Source organism: Vigna umbellata, chromosome 9, assembly GCF_029865625.1.
Source record: "Vigna umbellata cultivar VRB3 chromosome 9, Vumbellata_1.0, whole genome shotgun sequence".
NCBI classification, from domain to species: domain Eukaryota; kingdom Viridiplantae; phylum Streptophyta; class Magnoliopsida; order Fabales; family Fabaceae; genus Vigna; species Vigna umbellata.
Window position 1 is genome coordinate 42665207 of NC_142173.1, and position 20920 is coordinate 42686126.

General features: G+C 34.7%; 1 protein-coding gene and 1 pseudogene across 4 annotated transcripts; one reads left to right on the top strand and one right to left on the bottom strand.

Annotated features, from left to right (window-relative positions):
* The first annotated feature begins 4471 nt into the window (after nt 1–4471).
* On the top strand, nt 4472–17182 carry LOC148193608 (uncharacterized). 4 transcript variants are annotated; one of them, XM_088098415.1, is made up of 15 exons: nt 4472–5078; nt 5185–5270; nt 9271–9425; nt 10079–10140; nt 10285–10479; nt 10885–10939; nt 11112–11330; nt 11431–11567; nt 11951–12143; nt 12247–12306; nt 12394–12639; nt 15090–15348; nt 15533–15636; nt 15867–15917; nt 16363–17182. In XM_088098415.1, exons 1-15 carry the CDS (start codon nt 4894–4896, stop codon nt 16648–16650), a joined length of 2295 nt encoding a protein of 764 aa, XP_087954541.1. In that variant the 5' UTR covers nt 4472–4893; the 3' UTR covers nt 16651–17182. The 4 variants fall into 4 exon arrangements, with proteins under 4 accessions (XP_087954541.1, XP_087954539.1, XP_087954540.1 ...); XM_088098413.1 differs by having other exon boundaries at nt 4478–5078; nt 15431–15636; XM_088098414.1 differs by having other exon boundaries at nt 4478–5078; nt 11112–11315; nt 15431–15636.
* An 889-nt stretch (nt 17183–18071) lies between these two features.
* On the bottom strand, nt 18072–20452 carry LOC148193609 (protein ROH1D pseudogene; annotated as a pseudogene).
* Nucleotides 20453–20920: the final 468 nt, after the last annotated feature.

Here is a 20920-nt window from a genome sequence, read left to right on the forward strand (position 1 = left end):
ATACTAAAAGTAGAACAGTAAAATTAACGCAAAAATAAGGTATGTAAGTACCAAGATGCATTAAGTATGAAGAAAATATAATAGTGATAAGAAAAAGGAATATTTAAATTATAAGACTGAAAAATATCATTTAGACAAAAAACATTTATCTTTAAAACTAAATCATACCTTACCATTTATTGTACAAAAATAGAAATATAGCTTTTGGATTTCTTTCAACCATAATTCAAGTTATAGATATTGTTTCGGTAGAGATTTGTAGGATCGAGAATCGTACATTTATTGACATGATTTTCCTGTTTTCCAATGCTTATGTCGTCTATTTTGTTCGGTTGTCTTCTACTTCGCTTGGTTGTATTCTTAACCAGAGGGAGGTATCTGTAAAAGACACTCTGACGCTCAAGTTAGGAGCAGTTTAGTGAATTGCTTATCATAATTGAGTATTTTAGTTCTGATTAAACGTAAGTAGAACGTACCTAACTTTTGACCTTGACCTTATATTTATAAGTGTCTCATGGATCCTGACTAGCACACATCCAATAAAATAAAATCAAACTTACCTTTAGATTTGGTTGGTTACTCATAAACAGCTTATCAATATCTCTAATAAGATATCTTTGATTAATTTATCATTTGTTGGACTATTGGCCCAATACTTAAACGCTAGGCCCAATACTTAAACGCTAGGCCCAATACTTAAACGCTAGCCCAATTATGGCCCAAAATGATTGATGTAGCGGATGGACCGAACGGTGCTGAGTGTTAACCGTTCAGTCCATACTATGTACCATACATATGCCCCCAAAGTTCGAGTTAACCGTTCGGCTTTAGCCAAGTTAACTATAGGGCTTATATGAGCCTGAGAGAGATCTTTCCCATTGTATTAGGGAGGTTGTTCTGGTCCGAACGACATATTCGAGGTCGAATGACGACTAGTGGGAGTTCTTTTTAGAACTTTTTCCCCTATTGAGCGGGGCACTGTAAAACCGGACAGCCGATCAAGCGAAGCATGTGGACGAGAGTGAGAATTCAAGGAGAACGTTCCTCACCGCTCGGTTTAGGACCAGGGTTCTCGGAGAGCGCTCCCTGGGTTTTGTTTACGAGAGCGACAGTTCGTTGAGAACTTTTATCACCGCTCGGTTTGGACCAAGAGTTTTTCGGATAACGTCCCTGGGTTTTGTTTAGAAGAGTGACAGTTCGTTGAGAACTTTTATCACCGCTCAGTTTGGACCAGGAGTTTTTCGGATAACGTCCCTCGATTTTGTTAAGGAGACTTTACTACTCAGTTTTAGACCAGGAGTTTGTTTACTAGAGTGACAGTTCGTTGAGAACTTTTATCACTGCTCGGCTATACTCTGTAAGTAATAATTTTCTACACAAACTTTCTCTGGTCCCATGGATAAAAGCGATTGACCTGATTGCTTGCTCGTAATTGGTACGTTTGAAAATAACAAGGAGGCACTAGAGAAGCGCATAAAGCCTGTGATGTATAGCGGTCGAATGGATTGAACAATGGATGCCAAATTTGCTTAGTACCTGAGGCCATGGAAGGCTAAGGAGTTGAGGCCGAAGGGCCGAATACTTGCGAGGCCGAGTGGCCGAATACTTCTGAGGCCGAATGACCAAATACCTATGAGGTCAAATGGTCGAATGGAAACTGTCTGGTTGGTAGGTCGAATGGTTTGCTAAGGTATTGGTTTCCTTCTTTCTCAACCATTCGGGTTGGTGTGATGGGATTGTTCGGCATGAGCACGTTCCGCCCTCAGTGCCGCAATTTCCTCTTTGTGCTTCTGTTGCATATCCAACAATTATGCTTGCACTTGTGCCCGCATTTGCATCTTTCTGATCAGCTCCCTAATGCTTCGTTGCTCCTCCATGTTTCTCGTGGTCATCATTGGATTTCTTCTGCTTCTCTCGGCCCCACGGTGGGCGCCAAAATGTTTCGGTAGGGATTTGTAGGACCGAGAAACGTACCTTTCCTGACGTGACTTTTCTACTTTCCAATGCTTGTGTCGCCTGCTCCACTCGGTTGTCACCTGCTAGGCTCGGTTGTCGCCTGCTCCGCTCAGTTGTATTCTTGACCAGGGGGAGGTACCTGCAAAAGACACTCTGACGCTCAAGTTAGGAGCAGTTTAGTGAACTATTTATCACAATTGAGTATTTTAGTTCTGATCGAATGTAAGTAGAATGTACCTAGCTTTTGACCTTGACCTTATATTTATAAGTGTCTCATGGATGATAACTAGCATATATCCAATAAAATAAAAACAAACTTACCTTTAGATTCGATTGGTTACTCATAAACAATTTATCAATATCTCTAATCAAATATTTTTTATTATTTTATCATCTATTGGACTATTGACCCAATACTTAAATGCTGACCCAATTATAACTCAAAATCATTGATGTAGTGAATAGATCAAACAATGCTGAGTGTTAATCATTCGATCCATACTTTTTACCATACAAAAATAATTATTTTACAATTGATTCCAAATCCATGTTGAGAATAAAAATATAGTATTACATTATATAGTTATTCAAAAACTCTATTTTTTATAACACTCTCAGGTATGATATGAAATTCCAATAATGCAACTTCGGGTTTTTGAAATTACATAATTGGATAATTTAGTTGGTTATAGTAATAAGGGTATCAAAGTCAAACCAAATACTAAAACATTTAAAATAATTGAAGGAGGTGGTGATAAGAATTTATTAAAAGAGTAATTTATTTCCCAGCAAAGATTCTTTATTATTATTGTCCTTTTCTCTTTGACTTCAAGATGAATCAAATCTGTTGAAACCAAATTTTTCAAAAGAGATATTGCATTTTTAATACATAAATGTAAAAGTTGAGAGTGTTGGGTTAGATTCAGTAGAAGGAATTGATATTCAAACTCACATTAAATGTGTTTAGGATGTTGATTGGTTGGTTTGAAGGGAAGAAATTAAAATTTAAGTGACTAACTTTTATTAGTTTGGATTCATTTAAATTCAATTTTTTTATCAAATCAATTTAATTAAAAACTACTTGGTTCTCCAATTATATTTAAATAAACATACTTTAATTTTAATAAAAAATATTATAGTTTTTATAAGTTTATTTTCTGCTCAGTCTTTAAAACAACTTATATTCATATATTACAAAAATTATTAATATATTTTAAAATATCAAAGTAGTACATTTTTATAAATACTCAAGAGATAAACAATAAAACAAAATTCAAGAAAAATCTAAATCCAATTTTCGTATAAAAGTTATATATAATTTTGTCATTAAAAGAGAAACCACTTACCATGTTTAATAAAAATACAAAAAATAATATTTGCTTAGATTTTTTTTTACTGTTTTACTATGAGATATATTTTTATTTATGTATGAATATTTATAATACAATTATACTATATTCTTGTAACAGTTATCTTTTATTATTTTCTTTTGAGAAATATATTTAGAGAATATGATAAAAAAAAAATCTGTAGATCATTTAAAAATAATATTTCTATTCAGAACTTAAAAGTTGGATAAACTTATTGTCCACTCTGACTAAATAAAAATACTAGTAATTATATATTTTAAAATTTTATGTAATATATGATTATGTTATTACATAATATATTTTACAATAAAAATTTTAAACAAATGGATAAATTTATTTCAACAATGTTTCTGTGGGTTTAATTCTTTATGCAACTTAGCATGCTTAATAGTTAATACAATTAAATAACTATAGATTTTAATTATAATATTAATAAATACTTATTTATTTGAATTAATTTAAATAGATCAATTCGTTTAGTTATTTTAAAAATTCTTAAATACCTCATATTTTTAATTAACAACACCCTTTATAAAAAAATATAGGTCTTATATATTCTCTACTTGATCCTTATTTGAATAACCTTGTAAATTCTCACCCAAACACTTCTTAGAATACAAATTAACTTCAACAACACATTTAATTTCGTGACACATTATGTTTCATATTACTACATTTTACAAAAGAGCATAAAATAATTAAATTCCAATACCCAATGGCGATCACCACCTTAACTCTACTAACCACAACAACATAAGAAAAGTTAATCTGTCATTAACTTCATACAAATTTGTCCTAAAAATAATTCTTCTGACAAAATGTAATAACTGTTAGAATGAGTTCATTCGTTCATATTTTCCATTTCCAACAAAATCAAATGGATTAAAGATGGTAAAGTGAAATAATGTATGAAAGGAGCATTCAAAAATCTCTGTTTTTCTCCTCGTATAACAAAACAGAAAAGAAACTAACATCATACGTGCTATACATACAGTGTACAGTGTACAGTGTACATATACCAATCTCAGTAGATGGTTTTAGGCATAAGGTCTGCACCGACACAACATCCCATGTTACCATTTTGAAATTTTAGTTTTAGTTTTTTTCTCTTCTAAGAAAAAGAAAAAGGAAAGAGATCATTAATAGCGTACCTGCGAAAAGAGTTGACGAAAGTGATTTTCCTTTCCATGCCAAGTGCCAACATGTATATAACTCATAAATTATTACTCCTCATCATGAACAGAGTTGCGTCTTTGTTCCTCTTGTTTCCACACGCTTTCGATTCATTCACTTTTTATTATTTCTCTTTCATCTTGGTCCTAACTGTTCCTTCATTCCACCAATCAATCGCTTCAACCGAGACCCACTTCACAGATGACTTAAAGTGTGATGCTTTCAAGCACGAGAAAACATTAATAGGTTTGATCTGCACTGAAACGAAGGTGGGTGGGAGAAAGTTGGTTCCTTTTTAGATTCAGGACTTGTGGGTTTTGCTCCACTTTTACTAAGGCATGAGTAATCATTTGGGGTTGAAGTATTGCTGTATCGGCTGCTAGTACGACTACTTATGTTTCGGAGACTCAGATGGTTTGTGGGTCTGAATCAGAAGAATTGGTCAACCAAAAGGTTGGTCCATGTTGAACATCAACATCCTGGCCCTGCAAGGCCAAACCAGTTGCCTGTGCTCGATGCCGTGCACGAGGTTGCAATTTACATTCATAGGTTTCATAATCTTGACCTCTTTGAACAAGGGTAAGCACTAAGCTCCACTTTCTGTTGCTCCATTTTTCCTTGTGATACTGTTGTAGACTTTTCAGCTTCTTTTTATTGGTATTTTATTTTTATTGCTGCTCTGTAGATGGTACAAAATCAAGGTGACCATGAGATGGGAGGATGGTGAAGACTCCTATCCCGGGATTCCGGCGCGGGTTGTTCAGTATGAAGGTGACACGTATTCCTAATCTCTTCGTGTACTAGTGGTTAAGTGCATCTATTTTCTGTAGTTTAGTTTGTAGTAAGTTTTGATGTTCTAGTTTGTTGAAGACATGAATTTCGGGTTCATTGAGATCCGGTGCGCTGTCATCAAGGTTGTGTGTTAGATCCGAGCAAAACCGTGTTCTTTACATGGAAATTACGGTTGGTATTTGACATGTTGCTGTAAATAAGAAAAGGTAAGAGCATCTAAATGACAACAAAATTATGGTAAAATTATTCTTCTCCAGCTTCGTACAGTAACAAATCATTTAGTTCCCCGCACAATCAGGTATTATAAAGAAAGAATGCAATGGAAAATTGTCAGGCCGTTATGCTTATTTTCCCACATGGCAGCAACATAAACTAATTTTATAATTCATCAAGCTAAAAGGTCTTAGTAATAGGTGGACTTCTTTGTAACCTCTTGGGCGTGATGATCGTGCTGGATTGCTAACAATTCCTTCCTCTAGAAAAGCCACGTTGTCCTCAAGGTGATAGATGTGGTTAAGGTTGAGCTAGTGTTCCCTAGCAAAGGGGTTAGGGACCAGTGGTGGGTGTGTGAGTAAGGTGATTTGGAAGAGAGCTAAAGCAGGTTGAGGGGATACGGGTACGTTTGCATAAAAGGATAAGGGTTGGCCCAAATGAGTAAAACTAATGCTTAAGGATCTGCAGTAGGATGATTTCATTGGAGTGGTAGGAAGGGGCATGAGAGCCTGACAAAGATCATTCACTTGGTCCCTTACAACTTGGCAAGGGCCATAACTTGTCATCAGCATATGTTGAATAGCCTCCTAGATTTTGTGGTGAGTTTCTGGTGAGAGACCAAAATTAAAGCAACTCAAAAGGAACATTGGAGCTAAGTTGACAATACAATTGGGCAAGCTCTAAAACTTGGTGATGTATTTATTGATGGTGCCGCTCTAGGTAAGCTTGTACATAGCTCTCTTAGGTTCATCATAGTAAGATAAACAAGACTCAAGAGCTTGCAACATGCCTTGCCACAACTTGAGGAAACCATTGTGAAACATTCATTGATACCAACTCAGTGGGGGACATCCATGTAGAAGGAAGTGATCCTAATCCGTTCTTCGTTGGGAATGCCCTAATAATTGTAAAATTGTTCGATTTTGAAGATCTAACTCAACGTGAAGGCCAATGAATCTAGGAAGCTCTATTTTGATAGAGGGATGGTGTGATAATGGAGATGGGGAGTGGGGCGAAGCATGGGGTGAGGTGGTAAGTGAAGACAACTGCCCAAGAATACAATCAATGTTGTGTGAGAGGTCTTGTTGGTTGTTAGTGAGGGTGGTTTGGAGTTGGGTAAGGGGATGTATGGTGTCCTCCAGGCAGTTGGCAACCAATTTATAGATACTGTGATCGGCCATTGCTGGTTGGACAACTTGATATGGCATTATGAAAAAAGGATTAAAGTAGCTAAATACTGCAAAATGATAAAATTCATTCTTCTCTAGATTCTATTGAATCATTTAGAGGAATATATTGTCACTACATTGACAACTCATTGGTTCCCTGCATAATCAAGTGACAAGAAGAAAGAATATAATGGAAATGCTTGATTTTGTCAGGCTGTTATGCTTATTTTCCTACATGGCAGCGAACATGAACTAGTTTTATAATTCATCAAACAAAGTCTTGATAGTAGTTGGACTTCTTTGTAACCTCTTGGGCCCTAATGCTCTGGCTGGATTGCTAACAGTATTTCAAGGCAACTTATTCTCGAGTCATGTATCAGTTGAAATGGCTTATTCAGCTAATTTCAAATATTTAACAACCAAGAAATCAATATGTACATTAAATTTTTTGTAGACTTGTGTCATTTGATATTTTAAATCCTGCGTAGTCATCCAAAATTAAAGGGATTACATAGAAGCCACACTTCTCATTTTAGTGCTTTGAAATACTTCACACTAGCCATTCCCCAAATGCTTAGGGACAGAAATTTGGGCTGAGTGTAAACTAATAGATTACTTGCTTCTCTGCCAGAGTTGTGCAGTAAAGAGTTTGAGTATGAGGTTTGAATGTGTATGTTTTCTCTTGAATATTGTATATGAAATATGTCTATTTCATGTGCCAGAGCTACATTCAACTTTCTTGTTTTCTTTTTGAAATAATACTTGAATTTATAAGTGAAGTTTGTTCCTGCTTCTTAGCAGTCAAAACTGTGTAACCTGATTTATTATTATTATTCATGAAGCTGTTTGCATATTTTACCATAACAAGGCATATATAAATGTGAAAGCAAGGCTTATATTAAAAGCTTCTAAACTAAGGAACAAAATTTTAATATGAAATGCACTCATTATAAAGCTTGGACTGGAAAAACTACCCTCTCAAGCTGTAATCGATATTTTTATATATTTATTAATAAAATGAAAAATTGCTCATCTTACACATTAAAGGTCTAAATATGTCTAAGTAACGCTGAAAACTATGTTATTGATTTGCGATTTAAATTTGAGATTTTCTTAGTGATGGATTTAAACATAAATTTATATTTATATTTAAATTTGCATGCTTTTGTTGATGATAGTTTTGATTGAAGAAGTAAAGCAAACTATTAAATTTAAACTTGAGCTTTGGAGACAAAAATTGGAAACAAAAAGGTTTTTTCACTTAAGTAGTATTAAGACAAAGTATATACCTTGTGTGTTTAACAATAGACAAGAGAAATATGACTTGGAAGTTACCATGGGAGAAAATGCCTTATAAAAAAGTTCTTAACTTAATATTTTGACCTGTAATACAAAATTGAAGACAAATGAATGAGGATGCTGCACCGCACAAAATATATACATGATCATTTAAGTTAAAAAATACATTAGTGATTATTTTTTTATCACAAAGTACATGCCAAGATAAAAGGAAAACTTTATTGTACAAGTATACGTTGGGTTATACTCTATGGTAGTGTATTTTGGACTTTAAGGGAACATGGGAAAAAAGTGGTAGTAGTAGAAATGAAAATGCTAAGATATAGGCGTATAAGAAAGAACATGATATGAAATGACTGCATATGGGAAGATGTTGCTGTAGCACCAATTGAGAAAAAGATGACAAATTATCACTAGGGAGGTGTGAGCACATCAAGATGGCTGCAAGAAGCACAATAGTCTACTTGAATGATTTTGGCTCTAAAAGTAGTATTTATTTTAGCTTTTTTTCCCTTTAACAATATTCTTGTTTGGGTATCAATGATTTGTCTTTAATGTGATAGTTTTTGGAGATCCTTAATTGACTAGTAATATGATTAAAATAGTGTGTTTAAGTAGGAGACAACAATAGTCCATGAGCTAGTTTTTGAGATTGAATTAGGTCTAAATCCAAATTTTAAGATAGTAGATGTCTATTAGTTGTTCTTGGATTTATTGGGTGTCCCATTCAAAGAGTAGTGACTTTTATCAAAATCAGGGTCATTCAGAGTCTGCTCAGATATTGATATCTAATGAATTCTGTCACAGTGAGGGATACATTTCCAGTTTTAGGAATTCAGAAGACAAACTTATATCAAATTGTTGGTTGCTATCTCTATTTGAGTTCAGGTACTATGGAATTAAAGTCAATCATTGTCAGAATTCTACAATTTTTCTTTTTGTAGATCGAGTTCCATTTCTAATTTCAGTTAGCCATATTAAGAAATAAGTTATCTGCAACTAAATGCATGCCTGTTTGCAAAGCAATTTGATCAGACCAGTACTTGTACTTTTGTGCATAGTTTTACTCAACTTTAGGTTTCCGCTTATTGTATTGTAATGTTTTCCTAATAATCTCTTTAAGTTGTATTGTTTTGAACCTCCGAACACTTCCAGTGTACCTGAACATTTACAATCACAAACTTGATATGCTGAATAATTATTTTGTCCTCTTAGTTTGTTGTATTGCATTATATTTGTGTAATTGTTCAAGCTATAGTGTATAATCCTAGAATCCATCCTTTTTCTTTGAGCTGCAGCTCCTGAAGTGGGTTCTGACAATTTATGTAGAGTCTGGATGATTGATGATACAGACAACAGTTTTTCAACACCGCCATTCCATATTAAATATGCAAGACAGGATGTATATCTTTCCATCATGATCTCATTCTACCTGTCTTTTGGTGTGTGTGAGGTCAGTTTTTCTCACTATTTTAACGATTTACTGATATAACCCTTTAAACTTATTTGTGTACGAAATGGAGGTTCTTTTTTGTTGAAACAAACTAGTATAGGAGATCTTGTCAAACGCAGGACAATAAGATTTAGTGTAATCTTATTGAAAGAGGGACCTAATCATACATACTGATTCAAGTTGCTGATGGCTGTCCCTTGGTCCATGTCATCTCACACTAAATATTCACAATTTACAATGGTATCTGCAAATGCCATTGGCACCTTTTCTTCCTCCTGTTCTCTTCATTCAATGAGCTGACTGCGGAGGCAATGAACTTTAAAAAATAATTGCAAAAGAGGGGAAGTTGTCCCTTTGCATCATGTGTTGTAGAAAAGGAAGTCATGTCATTCCTTGGCGAGTTTGGTTGGGGAAGGAAAACCTGTATTTTTAAGAATGTCTTATGATTTCATTAACTGTTGGATACAATTGTCTTCATGAGCTCAAGGTTATTTGAATACATTTCTACATCTGACGTGCAAAGAAATAGGTTCCTTTTTTATAAGAATCCATAATTAAAAAAAAAAAAAACTGTTGTGACTTGCTGCTTTAGTGATGTGCGCCATTTTATTTTTCTTCTGTCTTGTAAAGTTTTGGTTATTATCTAAACACAGGTACAATCCTCTTCTGTCATCTTGAAGTTTGAACTCATGCATGCTCCTATAACTCGAACTGGGTTAGTTAATAGTTCCCTTTCCTTTTTTGTGCACTAGTGTACTCAACTAGTGTGCAAATATTCATTTGACTTTTAATTAAATTTGATTATTACGATCGTGTGAATTTCAGGTTTTTAACTGAGATTAATTCATCATTTGTGCAGGCCTGAGTTACAAGGTTCTCTGGATCCATATGCTGCTTCAGTTCATGAATATAAAATCCCCCCTAAAGCTCTTCGAGGATTGCATTCATATTGTCCTGTTCATTTTGACGCTTTCCATGCTGTCCTTGTTGATACAAGCATTCACATCAGCCTACTAAAAGCTAGTTATCACACATCTCAACAGAAGGTATCCAGGTTTGTCAGAACTCCAGTTTTTGAAGTTCAAACTAACCGTTGCATCATCACTGTTGGAATATCATTATAATCAATTAGTCCTCCGAAGCAAGGAGTTGTCTTAGAAGTTGTTTTCCTGTTTGGTTAGGGTTAGGGTTAGGTGTGCTGTGCTATTGTTAGTGGGCTTGAGCTAGTGCTACTTAAGTTATACCTAATCATTAGTCTCAATGGGCATTGGAGACGGACTGCTTTGTTTTATAAAAGTCAAATTTAATCTCATATTTTATTGACTAGTATAACCATTCTCTTTTCCCATTCACTATCTAAACCTTATAACTTTAGCAGCCATAATTTAATTGTTTCTTTTTCTTATTGTACATAATGTATTGTTTTAGCTTTTGAATATGATTAGTTGAATTATATCAGTGAATCCAGAGGTTCAGAAGGTGCTTATGTTGAAGATTATGTTGGGTCAAACAAGGTATGAGGTGTTGTGTATAGATCACATCACATGATAACATTATTTCTGATTTTGAGGTGTTATAAGTTGCAAAATTGTGGTTTATATTATTTGATAAGCTTAATTTTGTTGAGAAATCTCTTTGACTACTATTATAACTTATTCTTCTTCTGATTCTCAAAACTCAAATCAGGTTATGCTCATCAAAGCATTGATGGCTGCATATGATATCCTGCTTGAAGATTTGAGAAGAATAAGCACAGGCATTGGCAAAGCTATTGATTTGACTGAAATTACTTTTGAATCAGATGCTACAGAATGGTTTGCTCCTACTCCACCTGCATGTGTGGAAAGTGTTGATGGTGAACCATCACTTCAACTGTCTGACATGACACAAGTAATAAGTGCCGAGGTTTTTAATTCTGTCAACACGAACATTTTATTATTTGTTTTAGCTTCTTTGTGTTTTAGACTGTTTACCGATTTACAACTTCCATGTTTCCCTAAACCAGAAGTCTGCTTATTATATCAATAACCTTACTGAGAAGTCTATCCAACCTTTCTCTTGGGATGATCATCTCTTAAGCTCTTTCCAGTCTCTAGGGAATCAACTCTTATGTCTCTGGAATATATTTCTGAAATTCCACAGGTTTGTTAAATATAATTGCAGTGATTTCATGTCCAAATAATTATTTAAGTTTGGCATCTTTGATGTCCTTGTAGCTCTTTTTAGTATAATGCTTCTATAGTTGTATATCCTTTCTGATCATTATAGCGTAATGAAGAACTATTTTATCCAGTCTTCTTTCAGTTTGAATATTCTTTTTCCAACTTTTGCCAAGCTCTAGTTCTTTGACTGGCTAGTGAGATTAGCTTGTCCAGAACGAGGCTGATTTCTGTCATAAATTTGTTGTACAGTTTTTATATGGCATAGCTAGACTGTTATGTTGTAAGAAATTTATTATTTGAGAATAACATTTCAGCAGTGCATTAATTCAATAACATGTTTTTTTACTTTATCATTTTAACCAGGGAAAACAGAACAAAAATATTGGAATTTCTGCGGAAGTCCTGGGTGATTGATCGGAGAACTGAATGGTCTATATGGATGGTGTACTCAAAGGTTGCAATGCCTCATCAAAATATGATCAATGGAGTTGAGGGGACGTCCATGTCCCACGGTGTACATAGAAGTTCAATACTAACAAGAAGATTTACTGATGATGTAATAATCTGCTATTTAATATTTATTAGTTCTGTTGTGCTATGGATTTTCTTTACTGGGTCATTTTCTTCAAATATGTTACGTTCCTTTTTCTTCAATTCAGCCTATTCAAAGTGCAACAATGCGTGCAGAACTTCACAGGCGGGGAATATCACAAATGAGGGTAAGACAATATGTTTTTTTTTCGGGGGTTCTTTGCAGTGTTTTAGTTTAAGCTGTCTGGAATTGATGATATGTGATTCACATGCAGATAAACAATAGGTCACTTCAAGACATGTTTATATTTGGAGATCTTCTGCTGGTTCCTATCATTATTATAGAACGCTTGACAAACGGGTACCATTCTGCCAGTGTGAACTCAGACTTCAATCCTTTGGATGACAAAAACAGGCATATTCTAGAAAATGGATCCAGAGCCGCAAAGAAGTTGTTTGGTGGCAGTTCACAGCAGAATGAGCTTGTTTTAAGGATAGTTGTTTTTGTTCATGGATTTCAGGCATGTTTCACATTCTTGCAGTTGCTTTTACCTTGATCTGAGTTTTGTCTCTCTTTGTTGTTACTTTGGCCTTCAGTCTTTTAGAAGTTACAATCCAAAGTGGTTTTCTCTGAAAACTGAAGCTGCAATTTATGTTCTGGGATAAAAATTATTTTGGTTTTTCCTTTGTCATGATTTGGTTGTTCGCAACTCTCATTCTTATTAATAAATATAAGATTAACTAGAGTACTATATATTTTCTTTTTGTTGTGACTTCATTTTAAAGTTATCCACGTGGTAAATCTGTGGGTATTAATTTCTTCTATACAAACGTAAAAGCCTAACTGAACATATAGTTTTAAGCACATATCACCAATAATGAAAATTGCAGCATTCTGTTTTGCTGTATCTTTTCTAAATTGCTAAAATTGATTATTATACAATATAATTACAGACTTGGTTAGTCCTTAAAAGATTTAGATGTATGATCATTCACTGTTACATCTTTGTACAACATTAAATCTATAATCTTAAAAAAGGTATGTATACATACAACTTTGAATAACTATCTATACTGGATTTTTAAGCATTTCATCTGTTAATAAGTATTATTAGCCTTGATCTGGTGCATTTATGTTTGTGTATGTTGAAACTCTTGCATGAATATTTACCATCTTGCTTGTGTTTCTTTTTCCCAAAAATACATATATTACTTGTTTGTAGGATAATTAGAATTAACTATAGCTTAGTTGAGGATTCTACTGTTATAGGAATGTGATCCTAGCAGTGTCGGTGACCTATGAAGGAAAGAAAACTCTGTTCTAATATAAGCTACCTCTGAACTAATCTTACTAATTACTTGTTAGATATTACAGCAGAAAATATCCTTTCAATATCAAGTATTATTATACTAAGGGAATCTTAAACATCAAAGCAAACAATGGTTTTTCACGCCACACCTCCATGGGAATCTTAAACATCAAAGCAAACAATGGACTCCTATTTATCAAATAGACAATAGTGATTGCAGTTTCTCTCTAGAAGAACTTAGGAAAACTAGCTCCCAATAACACACCTCAGCACGACCAATTTGTTGAAATGTATCTGCAGTTCTTATACCTTCTATCTTACAAAGCTCATTAAACTGCTCTGATGCAAACTCCAATTTGTTGTCAATTCTAACCACTTGGAGTTTGGTTATCTATTGATTACCGTTCATGGTGTGCCCCTTTTGAAACATCCCAACAAGCTCAGTTTTACTTTTCAATATATAAATACACACCCTTTGCAAGTAATCCTCTATGATAGTAAGGAAATAAGACTTTTCAACATGAGTTTGAGCTCATGTTAGACTCCAATAGGTTAAAACGGTCTATTGGACACATGGTTACCAACCCCAAACTTCAATATATGAGACTTTCGAAGTACACAAAACTCCAGCTTATCCATTATATTGCCTCCCAATAGGTTTTGTTTTCCCAGCTCCACCAAACCTTTTTCACTTATGTGCCCCAACCTCAAAGCCACAACTTTGTCTTGCATCATTTGACTAGGCACAGATGCATATGCTATCACTGGTAAACCATCTAGTGTGTAAAAACCATTCTTTTTCATCCCCTTAGTAGTTGTAGATGCTCTCTTTACAATCTTTATAGTACCGTGTTTAATCTTAGTTGTCAAACCCATTAGATCAAACTGCTAGCTGGGCCACCATCGTTCTTGATTCTATCATCTTGGATTGATACAACTGTTGTTTTAAACAGAGTCTATGTACCAAAGATTTTGTCATTTACCAGAACTCAAGTTTTATCCACATTGACACAACAGTTCTCTTAGTGACTTCCTTGAATGCCTTATCTCCAAGACATAATTATGGTGATTCTAGCTTTGTTGATCATGTCAATCTTCTCCTTCTTAGACAGACGTTGATATGTTTGCCTCCTTTATTGCATCAACACATTTATTGTATCAAGATAGTTGTCATCTTGATCCTCCATAATGCAAAGTTCACCAGAAAACTTCTCAATGTCAAATTTAGTGGTAATTTCTTTGAAATTTGTTCTTCAAATTCTTTCCACTGACTGACTCTATAGGTGATGCCAATTGTTGGGTTTGCACAATGATAACAAAGAAAAACCATGAGAACAAGAATAAAAAAAAGTAACTCTTATAATATAAGGTTATACAAAGAGTGAATGAATTATCAACACGACATACCCCACAGAGTAGCGTGTATAACTAAGGACTAACAAAAACCTGTTGAGATAGTTGAAACAAAATATTATCTACAATACAAGGGGTAGACAATAGACTGTCTAACTAAATCTTAATACTACTAGACATCTTTTAGAAGATGGACCCCTATGCTGATGTAGAGTCAATACATCACAACTATTATTGTCTTGTTTATCTTTTATTTCCACAAATATATGATTTGACCAAGCGTGCTCTCCATGACTTAAACTTAACAGGGAAATCATTTAGATTTACGGCTTGTTCGGAACCAATGGCTTTTAATAGACCCCAAGATACATTTTCTAATGTCAGAGGCAAATGAAGATAAAACATCTGGAGACTTCAGAGAAATGGGATCACGGCTTGCCCAAGAAGTGATCTCCTTCCTGAAAAAGAAGATGGATAAAGCTTCAAGAAGTGGAAACTTGAAGGATATCAAGCTTAGCTTTGTTGGTCATTCTATTGGGAATCTCATTATCAGGACAGCCTTAACAGGTATACCTACGCATAATTTTTTTGACAGTAGCGTTTAGAAATTAAACTAGGGAAAGTAATGTCTTTCTTAAAATAATTCCAGAGAGCATCATGGAGCCATATCTAAGATACTTGCAAACATATGTCTCCATATCTGGTCCACATTTGGGTTATATGTATAGTTCGAACTCTCTATTCAATTCAGGGCTGTGGATATTGAAGAAGCTCAAGGGCACACAATGCATTCACCAACTTACATTTACAGATGACCCTGATCTTGAAAATACTTTCATCTATAATCTTTCCAAGGTATGGAATGCCTAATATTTTACTCTTGATTATAAGTTACCTGATCCCTATATCTAGGATTCCTTTTCCGTAATTGTGAAATTAATGCCTTTTTTTGGGCTTTGAAAAGGAAGTTAAGTTATTGGAGAATTGGGGCTACAGGGTTTTGTTCATATTCGTTTGCTATATTTCAATGAAGTGAAAACAGGGACACAAGTGATATTAGTCTTACTGTTTACTATTGTCTACAGGAGAAGACATTGGCTAACTTCCGGAATGTGCTTCTTTTGTCATCACCTCAGGTAATCTTTATATGCTTATGTGCGAATCGTCATAGTTTATAAGACACTCTAGAAGAACTTCTTACATTATTTTTAAAATTTCCTGCATTCAAATGCTAGATCACTTCCTGAAAGGTGAAGACGTAGCAAAAGATGTAGGAAGAGAAAAGCAAAATATGTAGAAATCTACAGGGTGGGAAGCTAACATCGATTAGGATTTATGCTAATAACCATATGTTTACTGTTTAGTCACACTCTTATGCAAATGTCTTCCATCATTTTAAATTAAATTATTTTTGTTAATTCATGATAAGGGTCCTGTGCAAATGATAGGATCTTGTTATATAGTTCAATGCTTGGTAACCTTACGAACCAGGCTTTTTTATCTTTATAAGCTTTAACCGGGCTCCAGTTTTCTTTTATTATTTCAAGTATATCATAATGATTCATTGTTGTTACATGTCAGGATGGCTATGTACCGTACCATTCTGCCAGAATAGAACCTTGTCCAGCATCTTCATTGGATTTCTCTAGAAGAGGGAAAATCTTCATGGAGATGCTGAATAATTGCTTGGACCAAATCCGAACCCACTCTGACGATAGGGTGGTCATGCGCTGTGACATCAACTTCAACACCTCTTCCTATGGCAGGAACTTAAACACACTTATTGGACGGACAGCTCATATTGAGTTCTTGGAATCTGACATTTTTGCGAAGTTCATAATGTGGTCCTTCCCGGAGCTGTTTTGTTAGCAAAGAAGTAATCTACTTGGAATTCAGACAACTTGTTGATTTAGATAGACAGTGAAGTTGAGACATACTTCAAGAACATTGGAGCTGAAAGCATGGGATTGAAATCAAAAACAGCTCACAGATTCCAATTCAAAGCCCATCAGGGGCATGTAGTACGCTTCCAACACCATCCTCACGGTGTGACAAATTGGTAAATTTGATCCCTCCAAAAAATCCGGATCAGGAAAATGGAGGAATTTGCGGAGCAAGAAAGATGCATGGGACCTTGGCCATTGTAACAAGCCTTTTCTATGTAGTTATATATATATATATATATATATATATATATATATATATATATATATATATATATATTTTCTCGGTTGTGGATGGGGATACAGCCTCTTTTGGCCAACAGGCAGGGTGTAGGCGTGTATGTACAAAAGACAGAATGACTACTTTACCCTGTCTGCTTAGGAACCTATAGAAAATGTTATACATTGACAGATAATATTCAAGTAATTTTCTACAGAACATCCATCCTTTTACTTCAGATTACGCTTTCTGGTATCATAGTGCCTTTTAAACCTGTTACTAGTTCTGTTTGTTCTTATTTATGTACTTGTTTGCGCAGATTAAATATACCTTACTGTAGATTAAACGTAATACTAGTTCAGAGTTCAGTGCTTCATTGGATGAATACTGAATAATGCATCCAAACTAAATTCTTCGAGTCAGATATCTGCGTAGTATTTGAGCAGTCTGAACATAGATGCCTTTTATTTAAGGGTGTACTGTGTATCATACTTGGGGAAAGTGGAAAACGAACATGTGCAAAAACTGAATACATAGTATTATTAGTACCAAGCGAGATATCAAATGTACGTTCTACCGGCGCTTTGCTTTGTATGATTGGCTAAATAAAGGATAGTCTAAGAAGCTCTTAGCTGCAAGTGCTCATGGTAGAAACACAAACAGCAATTTTCTTTTCTCAAATCTAGAAATATTACGCAAAACAATAAGATTCTAGAAGCTTTGGACAAATATACTATGATTACGTGTAAACAAGCTTCTTAATAAACACCTTTAAAGGAGAAAACGCTAGAACGAAAACAATAAATGAATATCTCAATAAACCAAAGTTAGTTTATTTATATAATTAAAATTTTTAAAAAGTGACACCAGAGATATAATTTAAGTTATAAATAAATCAATTTAAGTTCATGAAAAATGTTTTTTTTCATTTATACATAAACACTAAAATAAGCCCTAAAATCACAAAGGAATTAACCAAATATTGTCAAATAGATGTATATATATACAGAAAGATAAGACAAGTTTATTCTATCAGCTGACTAAATTTCCACTCACCCCCATCAGTTTCTCTTCATTCTGCGTTTCTTTTCAATGTAAGTTGTCTCTATCAGAAAAAGATTGGACTGTAATGAAAACAAATGTAAAATGGATAATTTCTGCCCATCCTCTCTCTCCATGTTTTGGGTACAAACAAAGAATAAAATTTCAACTAATAATCTTGTACATCTATTCAATTGAAACGCCCTTCATTAGACCCTTTGTCCAAGTTCCCTTCAAGGCATTGTGTAAGTGCCTTCTTCCTGAAGTTATACTTGCTGCATTAAAGATGACCGCATACAATTGCAACAAAAACACCATTTTATATAGCAAAGCAAAGAAACTATAAACTATTCAATTTGTAAACTGACCATTCTTTTTTTCAAACAAGTACTGAGAATAATACAATGCATTACAAGAGAGCTAAAAGATTTATCTGTTTGTCTTGCCGAGTCATTCCTCCTCTCAAAAAACGATGGTAAGAAGTTTAAAAATGTACACGCTCTGCAAATTTGTACATCTGATAGCTCATCAACAACCCACCATTTTCATTGCTCATTATGGCTAGACGTGCCAAGGTAATCAAGCCCCTCAGTTCGACATGCCATTATTTTCCGGAAGACCTCTCTCACTTGGCGCTCCAATGGGTCCAACCCATTTCTTAAAGCTTCACAGACATGCATTAGCTCCATCACATCACAATCAATTTGTGTTTTCTGGTCATCTGCCAATGGAAACTGAGCTGAATCTATCAGGTCAGTCATGCGGCGGCTGCTACTCTCAATCTGGTGTATCTCCTTCAACAAGCCATTCGAGTTTCGCCGCTCTCTCTTTTTTGACTCCTCAGTGATCCGTTCATGAAGTACAGAAACCGGAGTACTCCAGGATAATTGCCGTGGGACTGAAAAATGAATGCTTAGACCCCTATCCTGACAAGGAATAGCTGCAACAAGGGTCCACAGAACTATCAGCAGAATGCAGTTCATTGTATAAACCGGAATCGCAAGCCTGCTTGTAGCAGCAATCTCAGTAGGACGAGGTGGAACAAGGTTATTCGCAATGGACTGTAGTTGCTTGGTTGCAGACCAGGACCGGGAGACACTCCACGAATGTGATCTTGAATGCCCTGTTGAGTGATGATCCTTGCTAGAGTTATGTCGCCCAAAAGACCTATTACGCTGAGAAAAGATTGATCCAGATTCTTTCTCGTCAAGCATAGCCAATGCTAAATCCATCAACGCCTTTCTTGCTCTACGGAACTGCCCTTCAGTTAATGCTCTCTTAGTTGAACCAAAGGCACAAAAGACAATTTCCAGATGTTTTTGCCATGTGCGAATCTTCTCAATCCCATCTCTGCTTGCATTACAAATGTCAAGCGCCTTCACTGATCTATCAAAGAATTCGGAAACCATTCGATCCAGCGGGGATTTGGTGACATGCTCTTTGTTATTCAACAGAATGGCTCTGAATTCCTCTTGGCAGAGAATAAACGCATCGAGGACCTTCTGGATCCAACTAATTGTGAGAAACTCCTCATCACTAGCCACAGAAAGGTCTTGGAACCTATCTGTAACACGCTTTTGAAATAATCCAAGCTCTAAATTACAGGAATCGGATTCATGACTTGCTTCCACGGAATGAACTTGCTCCTGCCTCACACCAAATAATGAACGACCAAACGAGGACAGCGACGAAGAAGAGCCCTGATTTTCAGGCATTGCTACGGAGTCACAGCCTTCAGCAAAAGTCCCACTCGAGATCCCCAACAAACCGAACCAGAACAACAAAGATCACATGAAACACCTCAAAAACAACTGCATTGAATTTCTCTGTTTCAGTTTCACTTCCAATAAGTTACTGAACATAAGGAATTCAAAGTATCCTCAACAGTCCAACAAAATTCACACCAAATATCCAATTGACAACCTTTCGACTATCAAACATCGATCAAGTTAACAGATCAACAAAACTCTAATACCTAAATCGAAACCCAAATCTTAAAAGATCTCAACTTTCAATAACATGACTGCCATGTTCTTCCAATTCAAAAACTACGAAAACTCAACTAAAAGTCAAACCTTGATCTCTGACCCAGAAAACCATATGCTCAAACAATCTTAAAAAAAGTGCTGGGTTTCTTAAAATATCATCGTTTTATAAAAGAAATAAAAAAATAAAAATGAAGAGCAAGAGCTTGCAACTTGTAAGAAGACTCGAAGAAAAATAGAGAATAGAGAATAAAGGAGGTACCTCTGAACTTGAGAAGTTTAGAACCGAGAGAAGAAGACGATTGGAAATTTTAGGGGCAAAAAGGTGATCACAGAAAACGTAGAACTGACGAAATGGGAAATGGGAAATCCCCAAACCCTAGCGAAAGACCAAAGCCAGGGGCTTTGGTGTACGCTAGTTCAGGGGAAGCAAAAGCGATGTAGTTGGAATGTTATTATTGTGAAGAGTTCTGACAAGACAACTTTTTTTAAGGTTATTTTCAGAAATATAAGAACGCACAAGATTTTTGTCTAGAGGTCATGTCATGTTTATACTTATAAAAATACAATTTAAATAATTCCCAGCAGAGAATGTTCCCTTTTCAAGGTATAAAAAATAATTTCCTATTAAAATTCTATAGTGTTTATCTGAGGTTCTAAACTTTGATATACGTGAAAATAATTAAAATTATACTAATTAAGAAAGCCAACTGATATAAATTAATTTTATTGATCTTAATTTTAATTTTTATTAAATAATATTTATTAAAATTTGAGACCATGACAAAAATTATTGAAAATAAATCATACTTAATTAAAGGATATTTTAGGAATGATGCGAAAATAATTAAATTAAATTAATTTATTTCCACTATAAATTATAGTTTTCTATTTTTATTAATGTTTTGAATTTATATGTATGAAATTACTGTAATAAATATATTTTTTTG